The sequence below is a fragment of the Amblyraja radiata genome, chromosome 1, assembly GCF_010909765.2.
Source record: "Amblyraja radiata isolate CabotCenter1 chromosome 1, sAmbRad1.1.pri, whole genome shotgun sequence".
Lineage (NCBI taxonomy): Eukaryota > Metazoa > Chordata > Chondrichthyes > Rajiformes > Rajidae > Amblyraja > Amblyraja radiata.
This window is the reverse complement of record NC_045956.1, coordinates 100584313-100596958: the sequence shown is the minus strand read 5'-3', so window position 1 is coordinate 100596958 and position 12646 is coordinate 100584313. Positions and strand designations below refer to the sequence as shown.

The following is a 12646-nucleotide window of genomic DNA, read 5'->3' as shown; positions in this document are numbered from 1 at the left end:
AGTATAGGATAACTCACTTGCTGGTAATGTGGGAAACATGTGGATGAAGAACAAAACACACAATAACTTGAAAAGATCAAAGGTGTCTTCAATATTTAGCCAGTGTAAAATCGGCAGTGCTGGGATTTTCCAGGGTATCGAGCATTGACTGGTTTGAATGCGAGACTAAAGCAACTGCACAGGACAAACATATCAAGAATTGGCTCAGGGTGAGCTAATTGGCTCTATCTTATGTTACGTTTCAGCGTTCTGAGAATTTATGATGTCTCCATTTTGGCTGCTTATGTTACCTTTTGCCCAGGTTCTAACTGGATATCTAATTCCACACCATGGCATTTGGACTACTGGTGGTATCACATAAAATAGCCCTAGAAAGTATCACTTTTTTTGCAATAAAATCAAAATAAAAGCAAAAACTAAACGTTTTAACGTTGAGGGGGAAATCAAAGAAACTTATTAAAATGAAGCATGTAATCGATAAAATTCTTTATTATCTCTTGCCAAATAATATTAACTGTACTCTTGTTGCTATATTTGGATTGTTGTTCCTAAACATTGAGACGTTCTTTGGCTTAGCAAAAGGAATAAAGTAGCATCTGGTGAAAAATCACAGTTTTAGTTTCAGTCTTGTGTAGTGTCACCAGAAGGACCATTATTGTCCAACCTTAGCTTCTCTGGAGAAAGTGCTTGGCCCATCGTAAATTATTCAGTTTGCGGTGATGATATCTCCCATGGTTAATTAAGGAAGTTGAGATGATTGGCCTGGCAATAATGAGGAACATGTTGTGTGAGCTGGGGAAGGGTGATTTAGAGGGAGGGTTTGAGGATGGTGATGGTTGGAACGGGAACTTGGAGGCAATGGTGTATCAGAGGGCTTAGTGAAGAAATGATAAAAGGTTGCATGATGCTTCTTGCAGCCATTGTACCCTGCTATACACTTCTTGCAGCCACTGTACACTGGAAAAACCAGGAGTTGGACCATAGAGATAGAGAGAACGTGGACAGTGATTAGAAAGAAGAACCATGACAAAGGTTGATGAAAGACAAAACTACGACTTCAATCTAAAATTAAAACATGGATTCATTACTTCTTCCAAAGTTTCAAAAATATAAATCTTTGTTGGGTTCAGTAGAGATTTCCCTGCCCCACCCTCAATTTAATATCTGTAATAACATGGTATTATTGTGTAGAATAACAGAAAACCAATATCTATTCAAAATTCCTCACAATTATAAAAACAAGTAAACAATGAACTATCAATTTTGAGGCAACTCACCATCTCTGTCCACGGAAGTCAGCACAACATAGTCAAGGCCCCACTCTGCTATTGCATTTGCTGTGTTGATGGGCTCATCAGGATCCAAGGGTGGAGGCTTTCGACTGGTTTTTACTGAACAGAACATGCAGCCTCGTGTGCAGGTGTCACCCATTAACTATCAAGGGGAATCAGCATACAGAAAGTGGTAACATGCAACTTTCATTTTATTTATCAAAGTGGACGCTTCAAAGCTTTGAATTGCATCAGAAATAAAGTATCAAGAGTATATTTAATCACAAATCCCTATTTACTCTGACAAATCAACACATTTTATGAACTCAGAAAATATTTTGAAAGACATAAATTCAGTATATAGCCTCAAGTTAAGTACAAGAATAAATCAACAACAGTTTCCTATTATTTAGTATGGCAACATCATAAGACTATAAAACTTAAACAGGATATCATTTAAGCTCTACTGATGGTTAAAGGGGTAAGTGCAATAATATCCAATCTGTTTAGTCATCGTATTCATGGGGAGGCATGGAGTAGGGTAGAATCACCGCGGCAGGAAAGAAACCAGCCACTCAGTCCCACTAAAGTGTATTTGATATATGGGGATCTTGGAGGATCAGATTCAGCTATGTTACTATCATATTCTTAGAATAAAGGGGAGGCCATTTAAGACTGAGGTGAGAAAAAACCTTTTCACCCAGAGAGTTGTGAATTTGTGGAATTCCCTGCCACAGAGGGCAGTGGAGGCCAAGTCACTGGATGGAATTAAGAGAGAGTTAGATAGAGCTCTAGGGGCTAGTGGAACCAAGGGATATGGGGAGAAGGCAGGCACGGGTTATTGATTGGGGACGATCAGCCATGACCACAATGAATGGCGGTGCTGGCTCGAAGGGCCGAATGGCCTCCTCCTGCACATATTTTCTATGTCTATGTCTATCATACTCAAGTACATCTTATTACATTGGAGTCATATGGATGAGGCAAATGAAGTGTTCAATACAAAACTATTAGCTACCACTGAGGAGGTACGATTATATTCAGGGGCGACACAGTGGTAGAGTTGCTGCCTTACAGCGCCAGAGACCCGGGCCGATCCTGACTACGGGTGCTATCTGTATGGAGTTTGTACGTTCTCCCTGTGACCGTGTAGGTTTTCTCCAGGTGCTCTGGTTTCCTCCCACACTCCAAAGATGTACAGTTTTGTAGGTTAGACATAAAACGCTGGAGTATCTCAGCGGGTCAGACATCTCTGGAGAAAAGGTATAGGTAACATTTCGGGTCGAGACCCTTCTAGTGTGTAGGATAGTGTTAGTTTACGGGGTGATCATTGGTCGGCGTGGATCCAGTGGCCCGAGGGGTCTGTTTATCTCTAAAACTATATATTAACGGAGGGCCCAGCAGGAAAAGAGTACAAGACAAAAACTTTCCAATATAAATCTTTTAAGAACTTTTAACAGTAGGAAACCTCTATACAGAAACTTCAAATTAAAGGCCAGTGATCATTGAAATTTGCACTCAAGTCCGTTTTATGCTTATTTAAAGAGAAGGGAGAGACCATTCTCAGTGTTTGTCTAAGCTATTAACGTAATGTTTGTCTAAAATTCCTGAATTGCCTGTATCACTATTTGTTTAAATCATGTTTGTATTCCCATCTGAAGCAATGTATCCAATGATGAGGAAGAGATATATCAGCAGGCAAAGCAGTCTGAAATCTGGAATGGTGGAGTAGAAGACCCCAAACTAAGTGGGCCTAGAAATTGTTTTTCTACACTTTAACAGTATTAAAACAGCATTGTGCATCCTAACGTTACTTTGACATCTCATAACATTAACTAAAGTATTGTGTTGTCAAATTTCATAACCCCAGTTGTCAGTTTCAGCATGCACTGCTCTACTAATAATCTGCAACTCACCATCAAGTGTGAAATCTTGATATCAAGCTTTTAAGAGAATATACAAACATTACAAACAGAACTCCATCAGCTACTGGAGAGTGCTTCTGCTTAAAGAATGAATGTTGTTCATTCTCAGATAAGAATATCATTTAAGGAATGGAAGAAAATCGACTGTGCAGGCAGATGGGATTAGTTTAATTTGGCATCATAGTCGGCGGAAATCATGAGCTAAAGGACCTGTTCCTGTGCTGTTCAAGATTCCAAAAAGGTGCCTTGATAGAGAACAGTGATGGATCTCACTGGAAAGGTTTGAAAATAAGAGAAGGGGAAACAATAATTCAACTTTATTTAGCAATCACAAGATTTTCTTTAATGACAAATGAATGCATCTCACCATTATAGTGGCTGTGGCTGTGCCTTTTTCTCCTCCCCAGCATTCTCCAATATTTGGACATCTTGCCTCTTCACATACCTAAAAGCAGGAAATAACATGGACAATATGCACAGGTAAATAATCACCCACTAAGGAACTACAAACTCAAATTGCTCAGGTTTGTATCAAAACCTGAAATAATTTTGAAACTGAATGCCAGTTAATCACTTAGTCCCAAAACTGGGTCAGTGATAATATATCTATAAACAAGAGGGACAATTATCCAAATGGTTGGAATCATTCCACCTTCTAATCCCCCATCCAAATTGATGATTATCTTTGATGATTATGTGCAAGGTTCAAGGTAACAACAAGATAAATTAGACAAGAACATATCAAAATTCAATGTTTGCAAGTGGTTGAGGCAATCAGAAGTCAGTTGGTAGGTATATACTGATAGGGGTGAAAACAATTGGGCGGGAGATAAATGTAGAAAGGTTAAGGTTTAGCAATAGTTCCAATGGATAAACTGCTATTTGCATAGAACATTAAAGAAGTTGAAGGACACACTGGTACAGCTTGGTTCCATTAACTAAGAAAGAAACTGGGCACATTGTTGGAGAAGAGAAAACCGTATTCTGTGGCAAAAGATCCATTATTTTATAAAACTCCTGTACTTCATTTTGTAAATAATGGTGCTCTTGATTTATATATGCAAGACGCCACAGGTTCTAGAAAACCTGACATGGAAATATAACTTTAAAATTTATGAAACAATTTGAGTAAAGAATTTTTTAATATAGGAAAGTTAGTTATAGAAATACAAACTTGTTATATAATGTATTATCAACCGGAGTTGTTCCATGGTTTAATTATGGGTAGTGTTAGGGTGAACATAGATAATTGATCGTTCGCTCGTGTGTCAGACGACATATAGCTCGCTGTTGGCTTCTGTTGTCGTCCAATATGTTGACAGAATTGGTCACCCGTCGTCTCGTCGTTTCCGGGGATCGCCACGAGGAGGCTTCTGTCATGATCCACAGTCCATTGATGAAACAAAATTATAGAAAATGTATTCATGTGGGTAGCTACTTAAAATACGGAGCAGCGCTGAGAAAAAACAAAGTTGTGTATCAGGAGGCTCAACTATTTCAGGCAAATGTTGGGAAAAATATTTTGTTTCTCACTCGCGAAAAAATCAGTTCAACCACATCTCTCAGGAATGGAACCCTTATGTAATTCCGGGGGTGCCTGTACAAGATACATCAACACAGCCTCTAGGCAAGTACTTACAGTGTGCAGATTCAAATTCCGAAGAGTATTTTTCAATTTATTATAATTTTTCCCAAGAGGAATCTCTGTCTTTAACCATGGAGGCAATCTTAATCTAGAAATTTGAATAAAAATACAAATTACATCATTTTACAGCTCTTGAAGATAGCGGAGTCAGGGGATATGGGGAGAAGGCAGGAACAGGGTACTGATTGTGGATGATCAGCCATGATCACAGTGAATGGCGGTGCTGGCTCGAGGGGCCGAATGGCCTACTCCTGCACCTATTGTCTATTTCAATAGTTATTTTTCTTTGAAAATTAGCTCTGCACTGTGCTGCAGAATCAGACACAGGTTCATTAGTAACTTGCAATCACGGTTCAGAGGTCTACAATGAGGATGAAAATATCAAAGGCAAGCTCCAGTGCAGTCAATGCAAGGCAACAGGCTTTCAAATGCATCTTGCATTCTCTTCTATCCACTACTGGTCACACAAACTTCTCTTCCACTTGACACCAAGAAACGGCTGAGTACACTGGATACAGTGGAGGCTCTGGGACCAGACAACATACCAAAGGCTTCTGGTTCAAAACCGATTGTGCTCTAGCCTGGCTGTTCATGCCTGGTTCAAATATTGACATCTACCCAATGTGGAATATTGTCCAGTTTGTGCTGTTTATAGCAAGTAGGAAAAATCCAGCTCAGCTAGTTATTCCTGTACATTGAATTCAATTTTTCTAGGCTTCCATGATCTGTTTGCCAAATGTTGAATTGACATCAATTTCAGATATTCCTGCCTCACCTCTGGAGTTCTTTTTGATTCATATTTGGTTCATTGTTATGATGAGGTCTGAGGTTTTTGGTTTTGCTGGCAAACTGATTATTTGTGAGCAGGTTCCCTCCACTCCTGTTAATTCTATTTCTAAAAGATTGGCACAGGCAATGGCTAGGATTTTACAAATACACACACACAAGCTTCCTATGGTTTTTTGTCCTAAGCACGTGCTGATTGGAAGTACACTTGCACATGACATCATTCACAGAGCAACTGAGAGTGTTTTTTAAGAGGGCAAGGAACTGTGTCTTTCGGTAAGTGATGAAACAGAAGAATTCTTAATGAGCAAAGCAATACAAACAACTAAGTTGGAAAAGTTAATTCAATGCCATAATTAAGTACTGAAAGCCAAAGAGAGAATACACAGAGAGAAAAAAATGTTTTTAACGGTATTTTTAAATCACTAACAATTAAAATTTGAGGAAATAACATTCTATATATTTAAACATAACTGCTAAGTGCCAGAGAGTGCTGGCAGCAACAAGACATCAAACCATTAAATTTCATACAAGGTGAGACAAATCCTAGCATTTTTATTCTGGCAAGTTGAGGGCCATTTTGATTGAGAAATAGAGTAATTTCACATTTGTAGAAACAAAGAACTGCAGATGCTGGTTTATGCCAAAGATAGACACAAAGTGCTGGAGTAACTCAACATAATGGATGTTGCATGAACCACTCCGTATATCTCCATAGCTCCCTTTGTTTGTGTTTTTATTTAAATTGATGGTTAGATTTGTACCTTTCTCCCTTTGGGCGTTTCAGAGTGCCTTTGTATTCTTCCCATGTTTTCTTGTCCGATAATTCACCGGATATAAATTCCCGCAGATCAGGACCCTCTTCTAGAAGTTGTTTCTTTTTGTCTGGCAGTGTACTGAAAGTCTTTAGCTGACTGCAGAGAAGGCGAGCATAAACCTAAAACATTTTGCACATCAAGGTAAAGATCACATTGATAAAGATTTAAAAGATTGATAAAATGCAAGGAACATGACAATAGTGCACCAAGTTCAATTTATTTTACACAACATACATTAATACAGAATACCATCAACAGGTGCTGTAATCTTGATGAGGTTGAGATCGGCCGCCCTAGTGTTGGGGGAGGGGGGGGGGGGGGGGGGGTTTTCAAGTGGACTCTCATAATTTTGTCCAGATTAAATGAGGAACCAGACCACCATTTGCCGGAAAATCAATGATGGACCTGTACTACCATTACCCACATAATATGAAACTCAAAAGTGTTACGTCCAACCCAGTCTATCATGGAGTCAATCTAATCCATTATATTTTCTGAGAAAAGGCCCAATGAAGGCCTTCCCTGTTCATCTGGCAGAAACTAGCTTGAACGAACATTCCAGTCATCACAAAAAGCAAGGTAGCAAATTTATTCCATTTATAGAGATAACGTTTTTATGTCTGACCTTTAACTATCCAGCCAAGACGATCTTGTGAGAAATAATCCATTAATCAGAAATGTTTGCGATTGTTCATTCAAAATTTAAGAATTCTGAAGAAAATGAATTTCTGGTAAGACATCGGCCGGGTTCTGTAGGGAGCTCACACTCACTGCGATGGATGTCCATTCCGTACCTCAAAGTACGAATCACTTACAGAAATAAATATTTGAAAAGCAGTCTGGAACATCAAAGTGTTCATACTTCCACCAGATTCATCTAGTTTACATATCATTCAGGAACAGCCCAGATATATCCACCTAGGATAAGGATATATTACTCAAAGAATGTTAATCAAAATGGTAGTTGCTGGAAATCTGAAATATAAATAGAAAATGCCCCTATATACTGAAAGGTTAACTCTGTTCCTCTCACCAAATATGCTGCCTGACCTAATGACCATTTTCTATTTTTAATTCAGGACATTGGTGGGTGAAGACAGAATGTACGATAATGATTGAATTGCGGAGTAAACTTGATGGGTCGAATTCTGCTCCTATCACTAATGAACTTATAAGGAAACGGCTTCTCTTCAGAATACAAAAAAAGCTCCCCTATGCTGAGAAACCAAATGAACATTGACATAACATCCAAGCAACATTGCAACTCTACTTTGTGTGGCACATAAAGTGCAAAATAAATCATTATTCCAGTCTGGTACAACACGAGGAACACCTGAATGACTGCAGCAATGAGGATAGATTACTTTGCTTTCAAGACATCAACAGCAATGTCACATTATTGTTCGGGAATGTAAGCAGCGACTGGTTTGGGGCGTGTGTTATTGATCATTGGTACGTCAATGAAGATAAGAATAAAGATTTGAGGGGCAGAGTCGCTAAATTTGCTAAACCTCTTCACTGTCAAATGGTACTTTTGAAAATACATTTGTCCTCGTGGTTTCCGTATATTTGGTTTTATTGGCCTAAGTGGCAACAAATTTAATTATATGTACAATTGGCTTCTCTTTTATTTGTGACCTTCCGTAGACCTGGTGAAACAGCTGAAGTTCCCACAGCACATTGCCACGACCCATCCTGAGGCCAGATATCCTCCTGGTGTCAGAGGCGACCAAAAACATCGTCTTGTTGGAACTGACAGTGCCCTGGGAGGACCGTCTGGAGGAGGCCCACGAGAGGAAGATGACCAAGTATGAAGAGCTGGTCATAGACTGCCGTAAGCAGGGCTGGAAGGCAAGGTGTATGCTCATCGAGGTTGGCTGCAGAGGTTTTGGGAGGGCAATCGCTCTACAAAGCCTTGAGTGCACTGGGCATCAACGGAGTGGCGAGGAGAAGAGCCATCAAGAATACCACAGAGGCAGCGGAGAAGGCCTCGAGATGGCTCTGGATCAGGAGAGGAGGTCCATGGGGAGGAGCGAATGCCACCTGAACACGTCGTGGTCTGATCAACCACGGCTGGGTCGCCTGGGTGAGGGTGTCTGATGTTGAAAGATCCGAAACACCCAATGACCCCAGGTTACATCATTGATGTTGTGTTCAGGAGCATCAATAGATGTATTTGTACCAATCTTTTATTTGTGACCTTGATTCAATTATATTACTTGTTGCATCAAACCTTGCTTTACTCAATCTTCTGCTACAGAATTACAGTAGGAATATTTCTGTTTACAGCCTTAAATTAACTCAGAAAGAAAAATAGAAACATCACAAAACACAAAAGATCAAATGTACCATGTCTGGTACCGTCAGTTGCCCCATCATCCCCCATTTCGACTATTGTGTTCAGTTCTGGGCACCATGTTTTACCTTGCACTAAATCTTATTCCCTTATGTATCTGTACACTGTAAATGGCTCTATTATAATCATGTATTTGTCTTTCTGCTGACTGGTTAGCATGCAACAGAAACTTTACACTACACATCAGTACACGTGACAATAAACGAAACTGAACTGATGTTTCGGAAAGATGTTGGCAAGCTGGAAAGGGTGCAGAGAAGATTTAAGAGGATGTTTACTAGGACTCGAGGGTCTGAGCTACAGGGAGAAGTTGAGCAGGATGGAACTCTATTCCTTGGAACACAGGAGCATGAGGTGTAAAAAATCATGAGAGGGGTGGCCACCAAGAACGAAGAGGGACCCGGTGAGGGGGTGGGGGGGTGAGGGGGTTGGTGCTGCAGCTACGTGCGGCAGCAGGCAGTAGGACTGTTCGGTGATATTTTGTAACTTTGTTGGTACCAAAAACGTGCCAACACTTGTGTACTGCCTAGGTGAGGTCTGCTACATGATTTTACCGGGTTGCAAAACAAAGGATTTCACTGTATCTAGGTACATGCGACAATAAAGTATAATTGAATTGTATTATGGTAAGCCGAAACATTGTAATTCACAAAATCTCTGCTCATTCTTCATCACAGAAACATAGAAAATAGTTGCAGGAACAGGCCATTCGGCCCTTCGAGCAAACACTGCCATTCAATATGATCATGGCTGATCATCCAAAATCTGTACACCGTTCCTGCTTTTTCCACATATCCCTTGATTCCGTTACCCCTAAGAGCTAAATATAACTCTCTCTTGAAAACGTCCAGTGATTTGGCCTCCACTGCCTTCTGTGGCAGAGAATTCCAGATTCACAACTCTCTGGGTGAAAAAGTTTTTCCTCATCTCAGTCCTAAATGGCCTACCCCTTATTCTTAAACTGTGACCCCTGGTTCTGGACTCCCCCAACATGGGGAACATTTTTTTCCTGCATCTGTCCAATCCCTTAAGAAATTTATATGTTTCTACTAGACCAAGTGCAGACCCGTTGGGTCTGTTCCCCCAACGTGCGGTTGTGGGGGGGGGGGGGGGGGGGGGGAGGCGGCATGCAGCGTCACACACACTAAATATCTCCCCCCCCCCTCGCATTCAAGCTAATTACCCCCCTTGATATTATATTAATATTATTAATTTGCTCCTTTTACCTCATAACCACCCTATCCACTGACACGTAGCCCCCAACTTGCAGTCACATCTAGAGAGTGAGGGCAGAGAGAGAAGGGGCAGAGACAGAGAGAGACACACAGAGAGAGGGCAAGAGGGATGAGGGGTGGAGAGGAGGAGAAGAGGGAGGGTGGGTGGGTGAGGGGGGTAAGGTGGGGGAGGGGGGTAAGGTGGGGGAGGAGAGAGAGAGGGGGAGAGAGAGGGGTGCTGAGAGGGGGGGAGGAGGGTGGAAGGGGAGAGGGGAGAGGGGAGAGGGGAGAGAGAGGGGTGCTGAGAGGAGGGGAAAGGGGTGCTGAGAGAGGGGTGCTGAGAGAGGGGAGAGGGGAGAGGGGAGAGGAGGGGAGGGGGGGAGGGGGAGGGGGGGGGGGGGGGGGGAGAGAGAGGGGGGGGGGGGGGAGGGAGGGGGGGGGGGGGGGGGGGGGGGGGGGGGGGGGGGGGGGGGGGAGGAGAGAAGGAGGGAGAGGGGGAAGGAGAGAGGGGGGAGGAGAGAGGGGGGAGGAGAGAGGGGGGAGGAGGTGAGGGGATGGGGAGAGGTCGGGAGCAGGGCGGGAGTGGGCGAATGGAGGCAAGGGGGTAGGGGTGTGTGGAGCGGAGGGGGGTTTAGGGGAGGGACGGTGGGGGAGGGGATAGAGGGGATAGAGGAGAGGGGAGGGAGGGGGGAGAGGAGAGGAGAGGGAGGGGGGAGAGGAGAGGAGAGGGAGGGGGGAGAGGAGAGGAGAGGAGAGGAGAGGGAGGGGGGGAGAGGAGAGGGAGGGGGGGAGAGGAGAGGGAGGGGGGGAGAGGAGAGGGAGGGGGGGAGAGGAGAGGGAGGGGGGGGAGAGGAGAGGGAGGGGGGGAGAGGAGAGGGAGGGGGGGAGAGGAGAGGGAGGGGGAGAGGAGAGGGAGGGGGGAGAGGAGAGGGAGGGGGGGAGAGGAGCACCACCATTTGCAGTAAGTGGTGCCTTTCAACTTCAAGCCAATGCACCCACGCAACCGATTTGCAGTAAGTGGTGCCTTTCAACTTCAAGCCACACCCAAGCCATCATTTGTAGTAAGTAGTGCCTTTCAACTTCAAAGCTCTCAAGCCACCATTTGCAGTAAGTAGTGCCTTTCAACTTCATGCCACCATTTGCAGTAAGTAATGCCTTTCAACTTCAAGCCATTGCACCCAAGCCACCATTTGCAGTAAGTAGTGCCTTTCAACTTCATGCCACCATTTGCAGTAAGTAGTGCCTTTCAACTTCAAGCCAATGGACCCACGCCCCCGATTTGCAGTAAGTGGTGCCTTTCAACTTCAAGCCACACCCAAGCCATCATTTGCAGTAAGTAGTGCCTTTCAACTTCAAGCCAAAGCAACCAATCCACCATTTGCAGTAAGTAGTGCCTTTCAACTTCATGCCACCATTTGCAGTAAGTGGTGTCTTTCAACTTCAAGCCACACCCAAGCCACCATTTGCAGTAAGTAGTGCCTTTCAACTTCATGCCTCCATTTGCAGTAAGTAGTGCCTTTCAATTTCAAGACACACCCAAGCCAAGTCAACCAGGGGGGGGGAGGGGAGAGGAAGGGAGAGGGGGAGGGGTAGAGAGGGGGGGGGGGTTCTGGAGCGCTAGTATGAACCATTTTAGTACCAATAGACATATTTTTGCAAGCTTTAGAACCAATAGACATTTTTTTGCAAGTTTTAGAACCAATAGACATTTTTTTGGAAGCTTTAGAACCAATAGACATTTTTTGCAAGCTTTAGAACCAATAGACACATTTTGCAAGCTTTAGAACCAAGAGACATTTTTTGCAAGCTTTAGAACCAATAGACATTTTTTTGCAAGCTTTAGAACCAATAGACATTTTTTTTGCAAGCTTTAGAACCAATAGACATTTTTGCAAGCTTTAGAACCAATAGAGACACTTTTTGCAAGCTTTAGAACCGATAGCCATTTTTTCTGCAAGCTTTAGAACTAATAGACATTTTTTTGCAAGCTTTAGAACCAATAGACACATTCTGCAAGCTTTAGAACCACTAAGGGCACTTACATTTGAGTAGACATGTGTTCAGTGTTATTCACAGCTCAGAGAAACGTGACCCTCTGCCTTCCTCCACCTTGAAGAGACTGTGTGGAACACCACTTCCTGGTTTTATAGTCCCTCCCCCCTGCCGCCAGCGGCGGCAGCAGAGAGAATGGGAAATTTTATAAAGACTTTAATATCTCTGTCATTTTTAATCGACGGGAAAAATCCTCGGCACACATGCGGCGGAGGGGGGCTCTGAGCAAGGTGGCCAAAAATGACGGCCGTAGGTGGCGGCGTTCTCTCGGAAATCGCAGCACAGATGGCCAAAACCGGTCAAGAACAGAATTTTAGTTAGATAGATAGATAGATAGATAGATAGATAGATAGATAGATAGATAGGATAGATAGATAAGATCACACCTCATCCTTCTAAATTCCAGTGAATACACGTCCAGGCGACCCATTCTTTCATCATGTCTGTCCGGCCATTCTGGGAATTAACCTGGTGAACCTACACTGCACTCCCTCAATAGCAAGAACGTTCTTCCTCAAATTAGGAGACCAAAACTGCACACAATACTCCAGGTGCCGTCTCACCAGGGCCCTATACAAC

General features: G+C 42.9%; 1 protein-coding gene across 2 annotated transcripts in view; it reads right to left on the bottom strand.

The window, feature by feature from the left end:
- The window catches only part of lias (lipoic acid synthetase), a 28354-nt gene that overhangs the window by 12233 nt on the left and 3475 nt on the right, over positions 1-12646 (bottom strand). For both annotated transcript variants that reach the window (XM_033027184.1, XM_033027177.1), the window contains 4 exons: positions 6392-6564; positions 4836-4929; positions 3564-3641; positions 1278-1434 (listed from right to left, as the gene is read on the bottom strand). In XM_033027184.1, coding sequence (XP_032883075.1) covers positions 1278-1434; positions 3564-3641; positions 4836-4929; positions 6392-6564 — 502 coding nt within the window. The remainder of the gene's footprint in view (positions 1-1277; positions 1435-3563; positions 3642-4835; positions 4930-6391; positions 6565-12646) is intronic.